The sequence below is a fragment of the Nycticebus coucang genome, chromosome 2, assembly GCF_027406575.1.
Source record: "Nycticebus coucang isolate mNycCou1 chromosome 2, mNycCou1.pri, whole genome shotgun sequence".
Lineage (NCBI taxonomy): Eukaryota > Metazoa > Chordata > Mammalia > Primates > Lorisidae > Nycticebus > Nycticebus coucang.
Genome location: NC_069781.1, coordinates 125,256,249 through 125,279,434, shown reverse-complemented (window position 1 = coordinate 125,279,434; position 23,186 = coordinate 125,256,249). Strand labels below are relative to the sequence as shown.

Sequence of the window (23,186 nt, the reverse complement as noted above, 5' to 3'; positions counted from 1 at the left end):
GGCAGAGAAACCATTTGGCATTGTTTAATTCAACAGTTGGTTAACTGATCCCCCTGTCCTATAGTCCAAATAAAATTTAAATACTTGTTTTAGTTTTAAGTCAGGGTAGTGAAACTGAATGTTAACAAATGACAGTACAAAATCCCATCCACGTTTTAGAATACATTATGAAATATTTAACATCTGACTAATATATTTGGCACCTAAAAAGCAAAAATCTTAGAAAACATACTGAGAGTTATAACAACACTGGAAAGCACGCTTTCATTCATTTGGATATGTTGTTTTTGGTCATTTGCTTTGCACAAGCACTATGTAAACATTACCTTGAGTTCCCTCTACAACGCTCTAATAACAATTAATAGGTAACAACAAAGCACCTGTTAAGCTCAAGATCGCTGAGAAGGATAAATGCAGAACCCATGAAGTCAGATGTGGTTAAATCTCGATCATATACCTACAAGAGGACAGAGGTCAGGAAAGCATGAATATGGGAAACCAACGGTTCATCAAATCATCAACAAATGCAATAGGCTGGGAATTTTGAAATCAATCCTGCAGCTCTTGAAATACTTAGCACAACATGAACAGAAATTTAGCCAAGCCTATATTCAGGGCAAAATTATTCAATCTGTCCATGTTGCCTTCTATGGCCAAGCAAAAAAATACTTGTAAGGCCCTACTTCGATGCATTAAAATCTTATGGACAATGGACCGCTCTCTGTAGTTTAAATGGCCTCTCATTAAAATTTAGTATTTTCCACGGTCAGCAGATCTGCCAATTAAATAGAAATTTGCTATATATTCTACAGCAATCCCATTCTGCACTCAACTCATGCAGTTTTAATCCAGATGTTAGAGCAACTGATGCTTACAGCCAGTAGCTTAAAGCTCTATTAAGTATAAAAGTTATTCCTAATGAGAAAGGCTGTAGCACTTGTCACCAATGCACCACCAGTAATAATTCTTCCATGTTCGGTAAATTTAAATACAGTCCATGGAGATATAATTTTCACTCTGATTTTTAGGAGAGCTTATCTCACCGATTTGAGAAAAACAGTTTTGACAAACAGTATAAAGCATTCCTTCTATATTAATATTTTTAACCTAGTCCTAGAAAATAAAAGAATTAATTTACGCAAGTTCACGTTTTAAGAGGGCATAAATAACCACTGAGAAATGTTTTTAATAAGGATGTGGATTTAAAAACCATCTGTGATTACCTTCACACGTAGCTTTTGATCGAGGCTTTGTATGGGTAGCACAACCATCTCATCCCAAACTGGGTTCAAGTTCTTATATATGACTTTACTTTTATATAGCGTCTTCCCATTCAGCTTAAATTTCACATAGGGGTCACTTGTACCTTTAAAAGAAAAGAAGAACAAGGCTAAATTTTAAAAAATCACCTAAAAGCCTCGGATCTCCATTAAACAGACTAATGTCTCCTACACAGAGATCTAAGGCCTCAGAGGTGCAAGGGAGAGAGAGAAGTGAAACAATTTGGGATAAATGAATGATTCTTTTTTTGCCTTCAATGGCACAATATAAATAGACTCCTTGAGCTTTGTTTTGTTTCGTTGTGGACAGGTCACCGCTACTCAGAAAGATTTCAAGAAATAAAATCCACCAGCACCAGCCAACAATGTCAGAAGTCCTGGGGAGAAGCCGCCCCACTCCTAGGAGTGGCAGTGAGTCAGTGAAAAGGGAAAAAAAAAAACAGTTTCAAACATTCAGCCAGATGGCTGATTCCACAGAATCCTGTACTATAAAATACCTCATAATAAATAAATCTCTGCTCACTGCCTCAAAAGATGGCAGGATGGGGCAAAGACTGAAAATGGGGGTGTCGAGATTAAAGTAACAATGTTGCATTTCTTTGACGTCTCTCTGCACCTGGGCTAGAGCAGGGAACATTGTCTGGTCCCCTCCAGCTGAACTGCACACATCAGCCGGGCCCTCAGCTGGCCTCAGAGCTGACACCACTGACCTGTCCAGCTCCTCCCTGAGCGCTTTGAAAAAGATGCCAAAAGAAATGAATAATGTCCCTCCAGCCGCTACGCCCAGAGCAAAAAGAAGGGCCCATGGCAAACCTGCCTCCACACTTTTCAGATCAATGGAAGCAAAAAAAACCAAAAAACTCCCGCAAACGTAATACAGGAATTAAGTACTGCGCTTGTGTGTTACATACGTGTGCATGGTGATACGGTGCCCGGGACCTACCTGTTCATTAACACCTACGAATGGAGAGCAGAGAAGGCAGAAATGAATATGTAGTCAATGGGGGGAGAATTGAAGTCCAGAGACTTCTCTTTGGAGAACTGCTCCAAAGAAAGCAAACGATCTAATTTGGGGAGTGACGATATCATGTGTCCTGGTTAACTTTGAGACATAGTACTGTGGATATGTAAACAGGGATGAGCCGTCTACGTTGTCCACTGATACATCCCCAATGCCCTGGACAGTGCCCAAGACAGACCCCCCCAGAAGATTTATAGAAATGAATTTCTGATATTAAAGTCAGGCTGATATAGTCTAAGAATATGACATCAAAAATTAAGCCCCTCTGTCACAAACATTTACCGAAACACGAAACCTCTTCCATCTTTTATTTTTACCAGCTCCTTTGTGTTTTTCTTTAGCTTCAGTCCTACAAATTACTGAAAGATGAATGTAATCCATCATCGCCCAGGAACTGGAGCTATCATCACCAGAAAGTAAAATAACCATTGTCTGAAAGTCTTAACAAGTCAACTAAGGCACAGTAAGTAAGCCTTCCAGTAGTGGGAGGGTATTAACTTCAAACAAAGAAATTCAGTAAAATACAAATACACACACATCTAAGTCTCACATTCTAAGTTTGGCAACACAGGGTTAGAAGTCCAGCAGTCTTAAAATTTGGACACACACACCCACGCACGCACATGCACTGTGTTCCTCGGGAATTCCAAGAGGACCAGTAAAAATTAATGCGTTTCCAGCCATTCACTGGTGACATTCACTGGTGAGCCAGCGATCTGCCCACTCCCTCTCTTTACAGTAGAAGGGAACACCTGTGGCGAATCAGACTTTAACAATCGCTCAGATTTTTATATACGTAAATATATATATATATATATATACACACACATATATATATGTATAGTGGGGGGGAACTATAATAAAAAGAGGCCTTTAATTAAATGAAATTGCCACTCTGGGATCGGGCCTTCATGCTTGTCAGCCTACTCTCAAAATAAACATCTCAAAACTAGGCCCCGGCAGTGTCACTTTCTCACAGGCAAGGCATGCTGGGTAATCCCCAGGCATCTTGACAGCTCCATAATGTTCAAACTGTTTCACGGGTGAATGGCGGCAGTGGTGTGCAAGAAAATATTAATGTCTGGAATTAATAGAAAAAGGGACCAGGGTTTACAAAGCCAAACAAGGAAAGAGGGTGTCAAGTGAGTCCGGCGTTAATTGTTAGGGAAAATTTGAGAAAGGGGGCGGGGTGGAGGGGGCATTGTGATTTCTCTCTGAGCCTAAGTGCCTGACTGTCAGGGAAGTGACATCTCAACTAGGCAGGTTCTGAAAAGGGGTCGGCTGCTCAGGAATGCAACTCCCAGATTATACAAATGATGAGATGACACCTGAATGGGTGGACTTTAACCTCTTCCACTGGGAGCTTCGTGCACAATGGGGCTCTTGTGGTAGCGTGGTACTCGTGGAGGAGAAAGCAGCCAGGAGCCCAGAGAGGAAGGACGCCTCCCATCCCAGGGCTGCCACTGACTCTGCCATGTGGACCTGACAGAGGGACACGACCTCAGACTGAGCCTATCATGCGTAAAGAATCAATGGCCCGAGTATCCTGCTCCATCCTGAACACACCCTGGGTGAACATACACGCTGACACAGACCAACAGCCAGTTATGGGGCCTCCAAACGGCTGCTCCAGCACTCCTAACAACCGCGTGTGACAGTCAGTGTTTCTGCCCATGCCTGGGTCATCCCTTGACACTGGCCTATCAGGCACGCTGTTAATAACATGCCACAAACAGCCCTTTCCGAGAGGGAGGGCTTGGGAGCTAGGGTGGCTCACAGGTGGGAGAGATCAGTTCTAGCTGGGGTATTTGCGGGGGATACTGCAGATGGGTGGATCAGAACACACAGGGGGGAACGAGGTCTTTCCATTCCAGCAGGAGGTGCTGGTGCTGAGAGGTTGAGAAGGAAGCAGACCTCCCACAGAACTACAGTGATGTCAGAGCAAGCAAGCGGTTCAATCTCCCAGAGATTAAGGGAGAAAAAGAGAACAGGAAATAAAGTGTAAAAGCCAGGTTCAAGTCAGAGACCAAGCACCCTGAAAAAAAAAAAAAAAATAGGTTTAGCTGTTATCCTGTAAGAAATACAGTTGTATTATTTTCCTGTCCCCTGGGTGCTTTTATTAATTATTATTAAAGTAATATATAAGTCAGGTTTAGTGGTCACAGCTGTAAGCCTGGCCCTCTAGGAGGCCAAGGCAGGGGGATCACTTGAGCCAGGAGTTTGAGATCAGCCTGAGCAAGAGTGAGACCTCATCTCTACTAAAAACAGGGGAAAAACTAGCTGGGCATCGTGGTGGGTGCCAGTAGACCCAGTCACTTCAGAGGCTGAGGCAAGAGGATCACTTGAACACAAGAATTTGAGGTTGCTGTGAGCTATGATGATGCCACAGTATTCAACCCCAGGTGACAAAGTAAGACTCTGTCTGGAGGAAAAAGAAAAAAAAAAAAAAAAAATATATATATATATATATTCACAACTCTAAAAGGAATGAAATAGTTAGGTTTCTAGCCTAGCACTTTTCCCTGATTCACATTTGTCTAAGGTACCTGCCATCAACAGTTTCTTGGGCATTTTACAGGGAAAAAAATATAGGAATTGTTTTTAACGGATTGTAAGCTTCCACAATTAACATATCTTGGAGCTCTCTGTTCACACCAGCCGTGGAGACACACTTTTTTTTTAACTGAATAAATTTTCATTGTAGTGTGTCAATCTATTTAACTGGTCACTAAATAATGAATATTATTTACAACATTTCCAATTCTTTTTTAACTCGTACAAGCAACACTGCAATAAGCATCCTTGTAGAACTATCTTGGAATTCATAAGTGATCATACTCAGTGGGAATTTTTAACATTGGAACTCTTAGGAAATGCACATGAAGGGCTCACGGCTTGTCCTTACGGATTAGAAAGAGACCTTCATTACGGAAATGAGCCACTGACTGTAAATCTTGTCCCAATTTGTTTAGACTTAACGTTATTTCTGGTAATATATTATTTTAATTTTTATTTAGTCAAATTTACCAAGGCTTTATTTATGGCTTTATAGTTTAATATCCTGCTTAGAAGTAATTTTCTCACAAGAGTCTGAATTAATTCAGCAATAGTCCCCCCACACACACACTGATTTTGTGGTGTTTTTCTTTTTCTTTTTTTTAACACGTAGATCTTTGCCCATCTGGAATTATTTTAGTATGAAGAGGGAGGGAAATGCAGGTTCACTCGCGAGCAGGAGGGTAAAATGATCAGAGCCAGGTTTTACAAGTATGAATCTGGCAGCAGCTTATAATTTAGAATTGAGTACTGAAGAGGTGGACGCGAGGAAACCCAGGAGCTGTGATAACACAGAGCAGAGGATTGAGGGCGGAGGAGAAAGCCGGGTCCTGATCACAAGAAGCTCCTATCCAGGGTTTCCCCAATGTGATCCCCAGAACGTCACCTCCAGAGATGCTCCACTCCATGGACTGGAAGGGGTATGTTATGTTAAACCACCAGGAACTTTCACCGTGTAGAGCAGCATATTAAACTCTGCTAAGAAATGCAGTGAAGACAAATCAAAAAAACAACTTAAAACTTTTTCACTCTGCCTTTCACAAAATTATTTAAATACAGAAAACGTTTGCTTGGACCACCTTTGAACATAATATTAAATTCTGCCAATCAAAGCGCCTGGAAGGTACAATTTATGCCCAGAGGGGCCTGATATGCATGGTAGACGTATTATAAATATTTGATGAATGAATAAACTTTGAAGTTAGATGGACATGGCGGATTAAAATCCCAGACCTTCCTTTTAGTAACTGTATAACCTTGGGCAATTTACTCAATTTCTTTATGCCATACTATCTTCACTTGTGAGACAGCAAACTACCCAGCTCAGAGGATTATCTTGAGAATTGAATGAACCAATATACTTCAAGGACAGCAGGCTGTAGCCATTTACCAAGAATGCCTCACCGTAAGTGCAACTATAAAAGAGGGGAGGGCACGACAAAATATGTAGCACTAAATATTCGTTCACTGTATTTTAATTGTCCAAGATAATGTACCCTGCGAATTTTTTTCTATACTGTTCCTTCTATTGCCATCCTGTAAAGTACATAATTTATATCATCCTCTCATTAATAAATAGAAATTTCTTATCTTCTATACTTCTCACAAGGATTCCATGTGATTTGGGAAAATTTCTATGTAACAGTTTGAGCTGCCTCAAAAGGAGAAAGCTATATAAAAACTAAAACTCGCCAAGTCCTCGTAAGTACCAGCAACCTCCTTCACTACAGTTATGAAGTTACTCATTCAGGATTTCAGAGCACTTTGGAGCTATATTTGATTAAAATAACAGGCAGCCTGGTGAGGACACGACAACTCAAGTCTATCATTATGCAAGAGCTGCCAAGAACCATAGAATTTGAAGATTTTTGTCCTCCTGGTATTTTATTTTGTCATCTTCAGGAGCTGTTTCCACCTGGAGAGTGTTATGAAGAAAATGACCAGGATCAGGAGAAGTAAACAGAAACCAATACTATCAGACTGAAAGGCTCAAGAACCACGGTAATGTGAAAATAGAATAAATCTATAACAGGGCTCTAATTGAAAACAACTTATCTTTGCTTTTCTTGCTGTAATTCAAGGCTATGGCAGAAAGCACAGTAATTCAAGATGCACTGAGAATTACTACTATCTAGAGAGGCTTACTATGCTACATGCACTTAGGCACTGTATAACGGCGTGCACACACACAGCCTTTTCACAAAACAGCATTGGTCTTTGTACAGTATTATATACCTGTTTTGTTTGGTCAATAAGATGTTAATCTTCCATGCCCATAAGTGTATTTCTACAACACAGGTCAATTGTGGCTAATGTATGTGTCTGTGCATACATCAGACATACACAAAAACAATGTCACAGACTTTTTTCAAAATTAGAATTTCCTGTGTACACACAGACTTAGGCATACACACTTGACGGGGTGTTAGGAACTCTCAAAGTCCTCATTTAACCACTATGCCTATAACAAAATTGCACAGGTATCCCATAAATTTTCACCAAAAAGAAAACCTAGCATTCTTAATTTGAACTAAACATTTACTGTCACATACATAAAAACATTATTTTAAATAAAAGCCTACTTATTTGCTATCACCAAAGCATGCTTGCCAAATTGTAACATTTAGTCATCCAGTTTCTCCAAAGGAAAGGTCATCTTAAGCTAAAAAAGTTTTCTAATTAAATGTATTTCTCAAAGCAGCTGTTTGTTCACAAAAGGAAATTATCACCATATTTTTATACTAAGCTTACATTTTGTAATGACTTTCTTAAGGAAAACTTAAAAGTTTAGGTTCTAGTCAAAAATTATTTACCAGGCTTTGGGGTGGAACTGAGCTACATATATGAGTTCAGACTGCATAAACAGTATTTTAAAACATATAAAAAGTATAAATTTGACTTTTTACTTATCCTCTAGTGTAAGAATAGTAATTGATGTCCTATTTATAAACACACATTTAGAGTCTTCTGAATACGTACATATATTTAGAAACTTTTTTCCTGGCAAGAAAAATAACTAAGTCTGGGATACATTTATGTGGAATCCATAAGTTGACTCTTTTTTTTCTTTTTGATGCCGGCTAATTAAAAGATTTTCCGAGAGGAGCTTCAGTGGGAGTTTGGGATGAGTTTTGAACAGGTGCTGCTGCCCTCTAGTGGTCAGGGTGAGCTATCCAGATCAAGTAATGTCTTCCAAACGTGTCCGACCTTCTTCTCTGCCGCACATTCACCAATTGGAAGAATAAGAGTTGTCTTGGGTCACACAGTAAATACACAAACACTACTGAAAGCTGATAAGCACAGAAAAAGATCCATGCATACTTTTTGTGATGTCCGAAACCACAGCTAAGCAACACAGTCCTCAAATAATCTGTACGTGGCCCACAGGCTGCAGGTTGGACACCCCTAAGCACTGCACTCGTAACTGATATCTTCAGAAACCACAAGAGATGGTGTGGAAATTTAGAGGGCATTTTTTCACAATCACCCTTGAAAGAGGGAAATTTTCCTGTGCAGAGAAAATTCTCTGTTATTTAAGATAGTGGTAGATTCAAGGCTAGCAGAATTCCAAGGCAGGTTTTACCTGCTAAAATCAAATGAAGGGAAAATGCACATTCCCAGGGTCATGCTGGCCTTTGTTTATTCATCAGTTGGGGGCTTCATGCTTCTAGGAGCTGTTTTTTGTTTTTTTTTTTTTTTGGGGGGGGGGGTTGGTTACCACTCACAGAAGAACATCTTCTTCCCCAATCTTATCTGGGCCTTGCCACTCTATTTAGCCAGTTAGTGTACCTTGAACTTTTCTCCCAAGTACCTTCCCTTCTCTACATAGATCCACCATGTTTAAGTCCCACTGGCATCTTGGACAAGGCCAGTGGGTGAACCCTGGGACAAGTGGCCCCAGGTAACTGACCAAAGTCCAGTTTACTGAGAGAATTTCCAATGACCAAGTTATAGTGCAATCAAAGATCTGAAATGATTAATTTTATGAAAACTTGTTTATCTTGACTATATATAAAGTTTATAAAACTTCTAAGGAATAAATAATGGGATGTAAGGAAGCTCTAAGGAATTGGAGAGTGAGGTCTTCTTGGGGTACTCATGCTCTGCCCCTGCACGTGGCCTCCCCAAACCTCCTCCAACCCCCACACCCCACCCTCAACTTCACTCCCCACCTGTCGACTCTAGTATCTTCTTTTCCTGTCCTTGTTCTTCTCCTTTCTTGGCTATGTGGCCTAGGCCATGACACATTGATTCCCATTGGGGGGCAGGGGGGACAAATTAAATATTGTTTCTTACGGTGCTTTGCTTCTGTCTTCATAATCCACCAACTAATAAGTGTATGGACCCAGAGACCTTCCAAATCTCTTTTTAAAAGTCCCCAACCTGTATCTATAGTAATACGTATTACTGTATTCAGCAATACAAATAACTACAGAGCATCCTATAGTGGTCCATAAAGTCATCCTCATAGGGAAATTTGCAAATTGTGGCTACATGTACCTTTGTTTACAAAACATTCATTGCAAAATTTTACAAAGAGGTGGCCAACACATAGAAAGTATATTGTAAATATCTTGTAAAATGTTGTAACTAGTATTTTTTAAATAAAAGTACATTTACCTATGATGTCCCATTTCCTCCCACTTTACAAGTGACTTCTGGGACACCCTGCATCACTTTATAAAGAGAGGAAAGGAAAACATTACCAATGAAGTCTGCAAACTCATCCTCGAAGAAAGTCCTACGTCTCCCATTGCTGACTATCGTTGTGGTCCCCTTCCAAGTACCTCCCTTGGGAAGCGATGCACCCACATCAGTACCTAGTCTACCTAGTCTACCCTTCCAGGAAATCTTGGAACTCTTTTTCTAGAAAGGCCATCAGAGCTATTGTCATGTGAGGTTGACAATGAAGTTCCCAGACTCATCCCAGAGAAAGTGCTGCATACCTCATTGCTGAATATCACTATGGTCACCTTTGGAGTACTCCATAGGGCCATCTGGTGACTACAGTGATATTCAACATGGAGGTACACATTTTTCTACTATGAGTTTGTGAATTTAATCGTCGGACCTTGTTTTTAATGAATCCAGTATTTTCAGTAAACTGGGCGCTTAGTGAATAGATGAACTAATGGGCTTTTGCCTGCACCTTACGCTTGGTCAGTTGACCAGAAGCACCCAGGAGTGTGAACTTCTGCTCAGAGACTGGGCACATGGCTGTCCTTGTAATGCCCAAAATAGAGAGGCCTCTGTAAAGTTACAAGAAGGTACGATAACATAGGGAAAAAAGGAGAAGAGAGGCAGTGGTAAGACTGCAGCAATAGAAAGAAACTAGAGAGGGCTAAAGGGGGGGAAAGAAAATCAAAAGGAGTAAGCCAGAGAGCTGAGGAACGCAGCTGCTCAGAATGCGTAAAGGGTGAAAGTGGCCTGGCTGTGGGCACGTGAGCAGGTGCACTCCAGAAATCCACGTTGGCAAAGCACAGGCAATTATTCATTCCCTAATCTTCCCCTTTATATTCAAAAATACTAAAAAAAGCCCCCACCCAAGCAATTACTTAAGCATAAATCTAAGTCTAACAAAACAGACACCAGCCTTTACAGAAAAGATAGAACGGGACAAAAGCTTAGTGGTCACATCATCAATGGGTGCGCCCTCCTTCAATGCTACACAAACCTTAAGAGATGTGCACTGATCACATTCCCAGGATGAGAAACTTTATTCCACCACATAAAGAAAGACTCCGCTGTTCTCAACAACACGAAGAACCTGGATGGAGGACGCTGTGCTGGGTGAAATAAATCAGGCACAGGAAGAGAACTGCATGTCCTTGCTTCTACATGGCATCTAAAGAAAAAGTTAATTACATACAGTTGGAAAGCAGAGGGGGCTTTTCAGGGGCAGGGTGGGAGGAAACAGGAAGAAGTAGATCAAAGGGCTCTGAGCTGCAGTTACTATAGTTATTATGGTTAATAAGACAGCACCGTGCACCGGAAATGTGTTAAGTGAGTCGATTTCAGATGCTCTTGCCTTGCACAAAAAAAGTGGCGATGTGAGAGGATGGATGTGTTAATTGGCTTCACTGTAGTAATCATTTCATATACGGATATAAAATACCATGGTGTACCATAAATACACATAACAAAAAAATGTTTTTAAAATGATGAAGAAAGTCAGTGAGGTCCCAGAGCTACGCCTCAGACCCAGATTGTTTCCACTCTAAAGCCTTCAGAACTGGAGAAATATTATGACCTAACCCCAAATTCTATGATACTTCTTTCATCAAAAAGTGGGCTGTCCCTCCCCTCGAGTGGGATGACTGCTTCCACCAACGCTGTGTGCTATTCTTTTCAAGGCTGTGTCATGAAAGGTGACATAGTTCCTGCCTTGCGCCTGGGCCCCTGACGCTTGGAGCCCTGAGCTGACAGCTCTGAGGCAGACATGCCATGTGGAAGACAAGCTCCGTGGAGAGGCCTCCTGGGAACAGCTGTGGTCTTCTCATTGCCCGCTTCCAGGCATGCACTACAGGACTCCAGAGACCCTCCAGTCTTCAGGCCAGACCCAAATAACATGCAGCAAAGACAAGCCATCTCCACCGAGGCAGGCCCAGATTTGCTCTCCCAGAATTCACCAACACATAGTTGTTGCTGAGATGGGAGGTAATTTGTTACACAGAGTCTCCCCCGACTTTGTTCACTATCATGGGCCATGCTTCCTGCTCAAATTCAGCACAGCGTAAATACGTGTGGTGTGATGGCATGGTAGCACTGCACAGTGCTGAAATCAGAATGGAGTCCTGACCAAGGACACACAGAACACACACCCACATGCAAGTGGAACATCTACCAACTCACAGACAATGGAACAAAATACATCGGACTTGAAAACAGCCTGCAACGCAGCGCCCGTCTCCACCCTCAACGCAGCGCTCATCTCCACCCTCTTAGAATCCTCTTGGTAATTTTAAGCCAACATAGCAGCCTTAATTACTTCTGAAGTTCCAGGTTATGAAGGCAGTAAATAAAATATCTGTTCTGAAACTGTTAAATTGTAGAGTACATTGACCATAACTCAATTCAAAGTTCTGCCAATCATGTACAGTCTTACAGTTCAAATTGTTGTGATTGGTTACACTGCCTGACACACAAAATTATCCTCTACCTCACGTAAAATAAAGATTTTACATGGTGTTACTAAAAAATAACATTCATCTAGTCACCGGATTTATAAATTTTGAATTATATTTATTGAAACATGACATCCTGTGCTCTTAGCTTATACCTCAATTGTATTTTTGTGCTACTTTCTATTTTGATGACATGTAAATGACTTGTATAGATTGTGGATCAAATTCCAAATAAAAACTTTCAATGCCAACAGGGTGGCGGGGGGGAAGAAATAGGTTTTCTCCAGCCACTCCTATTCAAGCAAATAGGAGATGCATTAAACTCGAGTCAATGACCTTTGGTTGGGTGCAAGGCAATTTCTTATACGCAGCCAACATAAGAAACATCCCACTTTAGTTACAAGGTACTTCATAGGAATTGAGAGAGGAACCTACTGGAAAAAAATAGGTAAACTGACTCCATAAAGCAATAGAGCATCATTAAGGAATCAGTTCTTGATGTAGAGAGTCTCAGAATAGAACCAAATAACAAAACTCTTCAGAGGAAAGAGGTCCGTGTTGCAGTACATTAAAGGACAACAGGCTAAACATGCAGGATGATGATCTATATATCCAGGGTCAGAGGAATAAATAGAAACACATTTAAAACCTGAGCTCCAGTCGCTAACTTCAGGACCTCAGCAAGCCACCCACATTCAGCAAGTGAAGGACAAGGAGGGTGATTTCCTCCTGAGGACCCATCTGGTCCAGACGTTTGTGTGCGATGCTCCCGCACAAGCAAACCAGTGATCTCACGCCATCTGGTGCTCAGAGAAGGTACTCCAATGAGAAGCTAACCCCAAATTTTGCAAAATAACAAGTTCCGTACCATAACCTCCACAAAAAAACTAATCAGTAGGCATCAAAGAGAAATCATGAAAGCAGACCCTTCTATGTATTGTGTTTTAATGTATAATTTAAAAGTGACAGTCAACTCATTACAGAAAGAAATATTTAGTCCTGGGTAGGTGACCATGTGGCACAAGTAAAACTAAATCCCTACTTCAGACCAGTAATCAAAATAAACTTGAGACAGATGGAAACAGATACATAGAAAATATAAAACCGGACAGAAAAAAGAATACGTATGAGTTCAGATGTATGTTTCTCAAGAGAGAAAAGGTCGTTCTAGGTATAAAAACCAAAAAAAAAAAAAGACACATCCAGAATAGAATTGTAAATAGAAAAATATTCTTGCCACCAAAAAATTTATGCACGGGCAGCGCCTGTGGCTCAGTCGGTAAGGCGCCGGCCCCAAATACCAAGGGTGGCGGGTTCAAACCCGGCCTCGGCCAAACTACAACCAAAAAATAGCCGGGCGTTGTGGTGGGCGCCTGTAGTCCCAGCTACTCGGGAGGCTGAGGCAGGAGAATCGCTTAAGCCCAAGAGTTGGAGGTTGCTGTGAGGCCACGGCACTCTACCGAGGGCCATAAAGTGAGACTCTCTCTCTACAAAAAAAAAAAAGAAAGAAAAAAAAATTTATGCACAAAATTAAAAGGCAAATGACAAATTAGAAAAATATACACAAACATATCCAGGAAACAGAAGAATGAGCCACAATAATAGATGAAACAGATTATGCAAGAGAAAAGGAAGTCTGTTGTAACTGAACATATTTAAGAGTTCACGAATACAAATATAAATTAAAGCACAAATAGGACGGCATTTCCCTTTATCAAACTGACATTCTACAAGTCATGCAAGGGGTCACTTCCATGCTACTGATGGGTCAGCAAAATAGATCTTTCTCAAGGATAAACTGCCAATTCAGTAATGAGAGTCTAGAAATGTTCAGATTACATAACAGGAAATAGTCAATCCCACGCGAATAAAGTATTTACAAAGCCACAAAAAGTTGTGTGTACAGATTAGGCCTAAAAATGTTTGCTCCGGCATTACTCCTAATATTTAATAAAAAACATTTTCAAACAAACCTAATTTGGAATGTTGATTAAACCAAGTATGATGCACTATTAAGCTTTTAATTTCTTCTCAAAATAAAAATCATATAGAAAAGTATGTGCTTAGTTTAAAAAGGTATATAATCAATTTAAAAACTGCATCCTTATTTTGCATTAGATAGAATAATAGATTTAAAAATTCTGATCAGCACATACAGTCAGTTCAAAACTCCAGGAAGCAATGGCCTAAGGGTACACCTTCTTTCATGCCAGTTTTTCCCAAGTAGGTCACTATAATTTTTGAGGGAAATTTTCTGGGTCCAATTTAAGATGGGAAAAACAAAACTGTAATCCCCAACAGAGTCCTTATTCAAATAACGTGCCTTGTAAAATAGTCTCTCTTTCATGTTTGGGTTCTCCCAGAAAATAGGTATTGGCCTCCAAATATACCTTCAACAACCATCACCACCAGAACGGAGGTGGCAGTGGTGACAGAGGAGGGAACAACATCTCAAAAAGAGTAACAAATCTAAAAGATATACAAAAGATGCAAGAAATTATGGAGAAACTGCGAAGATAAGCCCAAAATAAAACTCAGAAGTCATGACATCACTCCGTTTTCAGGAGAAATGCAAAAATAAAGCCTAGCTCAGAATAACTCTACCAGGGATAACCGGAACAATTGACATTAGAATCGCTAATATTTATTGCACAACACTTATTGCCCCACTACAAGTCCCCCCAAACACCTACACAAGGTTAATCCTACCCATAGGCCCCGCAGGCTTATCGGTAGATAGTGTCTTAGCTAGGATTTACATTCTGCCTGTCTGTGTCCGAAGTCCGTGATTCTTAGCCATTACCCAGCGCCTCCCACACACAATTCACATCATGGCATGAATCCGTAGGACACAGCAGGGTATGTGGAAGAGACTGAAGAGGGAGCCCCAGTCCAGGAGAGATGCCCAGAGGGAGGGCTGAAGGAATGAATACTTCAGTACGTCCGTCCATTCAAAACACACCTGTTAAGAAGCTGGACAGCTGCTCCTCAGCATACAACACAGGGTTCCAAAACGCTCACCTGTCCCTCCATTACAGCATGACAAAAAGAATATGTTTCTCTCTGAATCTTAATAAAGAAAAGTTTTTCTTTATAAGGAAAAAAAAATCACATAACTATCATTGCAAAAGGAAACCAAGACTTTAATCAGAGGTCCCTTACTTTAGAACATTTTGGTAACAGTTTACAAATTTACTAAACACCTTTTACATGGCAGAATTTTCACCCTATTGGGAGATTTTTTCATCTTTTCTCTAAGTCATTTTCACATTTGAACAGTTTATCTCATGCATTTTTTCTGTAATGTGTAAAGGAAGCAGTCACTGCTCTAAAAACAAATGTCAAATATCTACCCGCACTAGGGGTGGAGAAAGAGAACACTTGGAGGATAAATGGTTAATGAATTTTTGTGGCCTAAAACTCACATCAAAAAGAAGACCATCAGTTTTCAACCTTTGGCTAGAACCATCTTTACGGCCCCAGTGATGTTCCAGTGAACTTCAAGGATCTTCCTTTCCCTTTTGCAATGCTAAAACGTGGCCACAAGAGGGCACCAGCAACATAGTTCTTTTAGTCCACAGCAGTCTTCTTAGTAAAGTGTCTCAAGAATGGAAGAAAAAGTACCCAATGTACTCACCTTTATTATGAAACTAATGTAGGACCTTCACATGAAAGCTATAACCCAGTTACAATCTAAGAATAGGGAGAAGGGGGAAAGGGAGGTGAGGAAGGGGAAAGGGAGGGGAGGGAGGGGGGAGGTGGGTGGAGGGAGGGGGATTAATGAGATTACACCTGCGGTGCATTTTACAAGGGTATATGTGAATCCTAGTAAATCTGGAATGTAAAGGTCTTAGCAAAATAACTAAGAAAATGCCACGAAAGCTATGTTAACTAGTGTGATGAAAATGTGTCAAACGGTCTATGAACCAAGTGTATGGTGCCCCCTGATCATACTAATGTACACAGCTATGATTTAATAAAAATAAATAAATAAATAAAGTCAGGGAAACACTGGGTTTTAAAGTAGGGTCCTTGCTTTCCAGGTATTAATACTGTCTGGTTCAAGAGGTCATGAGCTAAACATTTTGCCCAGGACAAGAGATCTTCCCACGTCACAACACTAAAGCTCAAGCCAGGCCCGGGGCATAGGATTGCTGGCATAAACACCGCCAGCTCTAAGACAAAAAAACACCTCCTGAGGCCACATTCCCTTCCATAGAAAACTGAGCCAGGGTCCACTTTCCTCTATGCATCACCCAAATCATGAAGCAGCTGCACTTAAGAGCATGTGGTCATATCCTATTCCTTCTACTTTACCAACCTCAGAGTTTACGACCACCAAGACCACCAAGAGCTACAACATTGGCTCAGGCCCAGAACTTAAAACAGGCATTTTTTTTTATTGGGTCAAAAACAATACATCTTTTATAACCTCCCAGAGGAAAAAAAAAAATGGGAAGGAAATGAGGAACAAAAGGAAAACAGGATGAGGAAAAGAAAGCGCAAAGAAAATAGGATGAGAAGGACAAAGGAGGGTACAAGAAAGGGTTTACACAGAGACAGACGGAGAGCGGCTGGGACAGGACAGAGATGGAGGGAACGGCCATGCATCTTCTCCGTGGATTTCTCAGGGAGGTGAGCACACGGCAATGTCTGGACAATTTACAGCATCTGTGTAAGATTCATTTGCAGAAAGACCACGATAGCAAGCAAGCTTGTCCAGCAAAAACATAGTAACATTTAAAATAGGACAGCTTAATTTAGTACTAAGCTCCCCTGTGCTGGTTCTAGTCTAGTAAAGGTAGAAAGTCCACATGTCAGAGAGTCAAAGGAAATTCTTAAAGAACTGGAAAATGGCTGCAAGGAATAATCTCCTGAAAGTAGCTAGGCTTGTAAAGCCGTTTCATTCAAACTTCTCAGCCTCCCAGGACACCATCTTATAACATAATTACGTAGGTGACAGGGAGTTACTACTGAGTCACCCATGAACCTGGTTCTTTTTGATAACCAGTAAGGTTTAGGGTTTTTTTTATTGTCATTGGGTTTTTGGGGGAAGGGTTGTTTTGTTTTTCAGACAGAGTCTCACTTTGTCACCCAGGGAAGAGGGCCGTGGTGTCACAGCTCACAGCAACCTCAAACTCTTGGGCTCAAGCAATCCTCTTGCCTCAGCCTTCTGAGTAGCTGGGACCATAGGTGCCCACCACAACACTCAGCTATGTTTGTTTTTTTCAGGCATGCTCAAGCCTGTGCATACACACACACACACACACACACACACAAGAAATTGACAACTAAATACCCTGGGGTGAACTTGTGGCAACTCCACGACACTCCTTTCTGAACACCAATGCTAGCCTTGCCCATAGTTTGAAGCTAGAACTTCCTCCTGATTCCTACCAAGAAAAATTAATGACTTTGTAGTTTAGCAAATGCTACAAAACTCCTCCCCAAAATCTCGAAAGCCCACCATCATAGCCTCTTTACAAACCAGCTGTGTTTTTGAGCCAGAGAAGTAAGGGATTTAGAGAAAGCACGCACAGCCTTTGACCCATTTTCCAGTCCCCAGCTAATGGCATCATAACAGAGAGAGGGCACCCTGGTGTCCGAGAGGCTTCTCCACACTGTTTCTTAACAGGCAAAGTGACAAGTTCAGATCCCCAGTAACAAACCTGATAAGAACTTTTTAATACCTTTCCTTGGAGTTTGTTAGAATAGTCTTTTCCTAAGATGGGCACAATTTTTTTTTAACTAATATCAAAAAGTGACTTTTAATTACCCAGTATCTCCAGATTTTCCTACATTATTTCATGATATATCACAAAGGTGCTCCCTAGGTACTCCCACTGAACCCATCAGCTCCAAGTCCTGACGACTGCCTAATTAGACTTTACCTTATTTTAAATAATGTTTTAAGCAGATTTTTAGATCAAGAATCCAAAAATCAGACCATAAGGCCAGGCGCAGTGGTTCATGCCTATAATCCTAGCACTCTGGGAGGCTGAGTTGTTATAGACGGCTTGAGCTCAGGAGTTTGAGACCAGCCTGAGCAAGAGTGAGACCCCCCAAAAAAACAACTAGCCAAATATTGTGACAGATCCCTATAGTCCCAGCTACTCAGGCATGAGGATTGCTTGAACATAAGAGTTTGAAGTTGCTGTGAGCCATACGCCACAGGCAATCAACCTCAGGGTGACAGAGTAAGACACTGTCTCAAAAAAAAAAAAAAAATCAAACCATTAATATTCTTCTTAGAATCAAACTCTATTTAGTAGCAAACTTTGACTTATTGGTTAAATCCAGACCACTGCCTGTTTTTGTAAATAAAGTTTTAATGGAACACAGATATGCCCATTTGTTTACTTATTATCTATGGCTGTTTCCCCACTATTCTAAAGGATTGAAGAGTTGTCATGGCCCATAAAGCCTAAAATAATTATTACCTTGCCCTGTACATAAAACATTTACTATTCAATGTTCTACACAGAAAGTTCTATAAACAGTAATGATTATGTAACAATCCAAGAAAAACAATGAACCTTTCCTTAGCAAAAAATGATTCATCAAAACTAGTTCTCTCCCCAAAAGTTCAAAAGCAGAGACTAGTCAATATGAAGATGAAGACCTTTGTGACGATCCTCTTCCATTTAATGACTAGCAAATATGTTTTTCTTCCTAGTAATTTTGTAACATTTTCTTTTCTCTAGCTTACTTTATTGTAAGAATACAGTCTATAATACTTACACATATGGCATACAAAATACATGTTAGTGGAATGTCTATGTTATCAGTGAGACTTACGGTCAACAGTAAGCTATTAGCAGTTAGGTTTAGGGGGAAAAGTTACGTGTGGATCTTTGACTATGCAAGGAGTCAGTCCCCCTATCCCCTGCATGGTTCAGAGCTCAGTGATATAAAACAAACTTCTGCGTTGGAGACAAAGCACAGAGAGGGCACAGGATATTGACAAATTGGCACAAGTTAAGGAGCAAGAGGATGGAAGAGCTAATGGAACGTAGAAATGAGCTGTGCACAGGTGATTTTCATGACAGTCATTAACTAAGGGCGATTTTCATGACAGTTATTAACTAAGAACGGTAATGACACATCTTCTCACGTATTAGCTTTTCTACTATAGAACACTATGCTCTATATCTTAAATTGTTATTAATATATAATAATTTCACACATTTCTATGGCACATGTGATACTGTGATACATGTGTATAGCAATGATCAAATCTGGGTAATTAGAGTATCAATTACTTTCAGTGTTAAGATCACTCCAAATAGCCTCGTTTACCTGTTTTGAAATGTACAATAAATACTCCAGGCATTCTCCAGTAGGAGCCCTGCTTAAATCCAAATGGACACGTGAATGCTGTCTCACCTTGAGTGGGCTCTTGATCATGCCCGATCACTCACGTAAAACTCGTGACAATCAAGCTGAAATTAACATCCTCACAATACAGGGAGGCACATTACCCCACAAGGTATTTTTTAAAAGGACCTGTTGGCAGTGGGCTCTCTTCTTAATTGATAAGGATTAATCTTGCCAATAAAATAAAACAGTCAGGGAGTCTTTACTGGTTTCAAACGAAACAGGAGCTGGATGCAATGTAGACTTCCTATTCGGTTTTTATACTTGGATTATATGTGTTGGTTTCACTAGGTACTTAAGATAAAAGCTGAATTCTCACAGGATGCTGCAACTCTGAGGTACTGAGGCAGCTATGACAATAGCTGGGGGAAGAGCGCCATGATGGTCTTTCCTTTGGTCTTGAAACAAACCTGTTACTTCATTCACGTTCTGATGTGAGCAAGACTTCACCATCTGATAAGTTCACTGACCGTCTACTAGGAATCTGCTGTGACTGTATCAGTATGACACAGCTAACAGTCGTGTAGCTTAATAACTCTCATCAATAAAGGATGTGAGTGGTCTTTTCCCAGAAATGATGGGGAAAATCGGCACAGGCGTAGCCAAACGGTAGGAGAGGCCGGGAGCCCACGTACACCGCCAAAGTTACAAAGCACTGGGCAAATTCAAAAATTTAAAACAGGGACATGCATATTAGGAACATTTTCTTTCCGGTACAGTTAAATACACTCTCTCTAGAGCACTTGTGATCTCCAGATAGCTTCTCCTAAAATGAACTTGATAATGATCATTACTTGACAGAAGCGGCCATTGGACGGTGTGCAGGTTTGGAGTTGGATACTCATGGGAGACAACATCACATTTATCATCACATCCCCCAACTATTATCTCAGGCAAGAAGTGCTACCTGCCCCAAGTCATTAAAAATAATGTAAGAGACCTAGCCATTGCAATGGATGGGTATGTTTATGACAAGAACAGAAACAAGAAAGGCACAACTGATTGATAAAAACTGATTTGATTAAGGAACTATTTACCAACAAGTAGAAAATGAAATTAATTCACAATTTAAAAATAGAATATCTGGGCAGCGCCTGTGGCTCAAGGAGTAGGGCGCCGGTCCCATATGCCAGAGGTGGTGGGTTCAAACCCAGCCCCGGCCAAAAAAAAAAAAATTAAAAATAGAATATCTAAGAGAATAAGAGAGAAGGGAGGAGGAGATCAAGGTCCTGTTTAAGAAGAAGAGAAAAAATAAAAAGGATAATGATCTGTTATATTTTTGAATAACCTGGATGGAATTAGAGACCATTCTCCTAAGTGAAGTATCTCAAGAATGGAAAAACACCAGGTGCATTCAACACTGAATGAAAACCTCGTGATGCCCAACCCCTCTGTTCTCATATGGAAGCAAAACTCAGTGAAATTCAAACAGGTGGGAGCAGCGGGAGAGGACAGGGAAACTCACACCTCACAGGCACAATGCACACTTTCTGGGAGTTCTCGCAACTCTGACTTAAAATGGACACAAGCAAACTATGTAACCAAAATATATGTACCCCTATAATACTCAGAAATTTAAGAAAAACATACTTCATACAGGCATGAAAGATGGAAGTCAGTTCAGATCAAATTAATGAGAGAATCTATAGCCCAGAATATGAGCTGTAAAGAGTCACAGCAAAAAGTTTTCTAAGTGTGGGGGTTGGGGAGAGACGGGAGGGTGTGTGACAGGAGAGCCAGCAACGTTCAGAGGCAACAAATAAAGCAGCAGCTCTCAGGGTGACTGGCTGGAGCAGCACCCACAAAGCTGGAAGGGCCTGCACGCTCACCCCTGGAGGCCAAGCAATGGCAAATGTACTTAAGGACAAGCAGGAACCACGAGCCTGAGCAAAATCCAGAGAGGGAGCCTGTCAGTGGCAGGTGCTCACTGGGAGCTGGTGATGACCGGCACCAATGGGGAGAATCCAGCCTGAACTACTGGCTCACCCTGTCCTGCTACATGTCCCATCCTCCTCACCATCACCAAGAGCAGGTCACAGCAAAAATAGTAGCCACAAACAGAAACACAGAAACAAAAGGATGAAACACGCAAAAGAAACTCCTGTCCTAAAGGAGAGGTAGCTACAGCGCCCTTGTATCTGAGTGGGCTCGTACGTACATACCAGATGGGAGATTTAAAATGCAGACTTAATATTCTCAAAAGAGATGGCGTCATGTCATTCATAAAACAAACACATGCTATAATAAAAATGAAAAAAAATGCCAATGCAATAAACAAATAGAACAGCACAATGTTAACAACTGACAAGAAAATGAGCACACTAGAAGATCAAGCTGAGGAATTCTTCCTGAAAGGGAAAGTGAAGAGAAGAAAAGAAAGAAAAAAAAGCGGACAGGCAGAGATGACACATAGAACAGTCAAAAGGCAAAAATGCTCTAAAACAGAGTAGAGAAGAAGCAACGAGAGAAACTGGCCATGACCTGAAGATGCAGAACTCCTTGGAAAACCAAATAAACTTAAAAAGAACAAAACACACACATCTGCCAACAAGAGAAATGAAAACCCTCTGAAGGACAGAAGAGGCTGCACAATTAAAGGTATGTGACAAACTGTGAGAAAAATACTTTCAGTGCGTATTTTTAAAAACTATTAATGATGAAAATTAAAAAAGAATTATAAAAATTTAGAAGGAAAAAACTCATTTGAAAACTAAACACTTCATAATTAATGCCTACCATCTTTCTGATAGTCCACAAAGTCGGTTAACATCACATCAAGGTATCAAGGACATTCTTAAATCAAATAGCACTGAATGGAGAAGCCAAGATTTGAGGTCACCAGGTCGGGCTCTCCCATCTGCTCTTAAACATAGGCTGTTTTTATTTAAGGTACAGTCTTGTCTGTGCACAGAGATGTACACAGTATGTGAAATAAACAGCTATGGGCAGAACAGATACTTGAATATAAAACGTTACACTATGGAGTATTAGCAATATTAAATAGTAGAAAATATGTTTATATGAGAAAACACAGTCCTATATTAGTATATATTTATGGAAATGTAGAGACGTACATAAAAGGTAAATAAACACAAATAATAGCTATAGGCAGTCCAGTAGGATCTCAAAACAGAAGGGACTTGGTTTAAAGGACTATTTCCATCGATTTGGATGTTTGAGGGCCTTCTACTGAGGACGTATTCACCTCTTTCTCGTGGATAATTAAAACAGTAGGACCCAGAGAACCTTTTCTTGAGCAGTTACTATGTGCCAGGCCTAAAGCTATCAGACTTACCCCATTTATTCTAAAACGACTTAATGTGATTATTAGCATTGCTACAATTTAATTTAGTAATGCAAAAGGATAGTAAGGTTCAATGTGTTTAAATAATTTAGTGCAAATGTCTTAGACCTGGAGAGGCTTAGGCTGGAGCTTAGGTCTGTCCCAAACCATGCTGTGATGGGACAGGCTGGCTGATAGCCCTGACACAAGGGTAGAGAGAAAGAAGTTTTCAAGCTACACACAGCATGGACAGACCCAGGCCTTACCACAGCGATCTCGCACCACCAGGTTCCGGCCTTCCTTCAGGTGTATGGTGAGCAGGTAGGCAAAAGAGCTGGGGAGGCGACTCAAGCCATCACCCTCTTCCCCAGGAGTCTGCACAGAAGGAGAAGGTGGTTAAGCCAGTGGGTCCTGGGCCCATGCAAGAGAATTCCACACTTAATTTAAGAGCGGAAAAAAGCCCAGTTACTATTATGGTGACTTGTCATCTCTGATTCCCACTCACTTGGATGGCTTGGTTACAATGCCTTATTAACAAGTCCTTT

The 23,186-nt window shown here is 40.8% G+C and overlaps 1 protein-coding gene across 4 annotated transcripts in view; it reads right to left on the bottom strand.

The window, feature by feature from the left end:
• The window catches only part of MCTP2 (multiple C2 and transmembrane domain containing 2), a 254,048-nt gene that overhangs the window by 159,917 nt on the left and 70,945 nt on the right, over nt 1–23,186 (bottom strand). For all 4 annotated transcript variants that reach the window (XM_053581770.1, XM_053581767.1, XM_053581769.1 and 1 more), the window contains exons 4-6: nt 22,908–23,016; nt 1,224–1,366; nt 381–457 (exon numbers count right to left, since the gene is read on the bottom strand). In XM_053581770.1, coding sequence (XP_053437745.1) covers nt 381–457; nt 1,224–1,366; nt 22,908–23,016 — 329 coding nt within the window. The remainder of the gene's footprint in view (nt 1–380; nt 458–1,223; nt 1,367–22,907; nt 23,017–23,186) is intronic.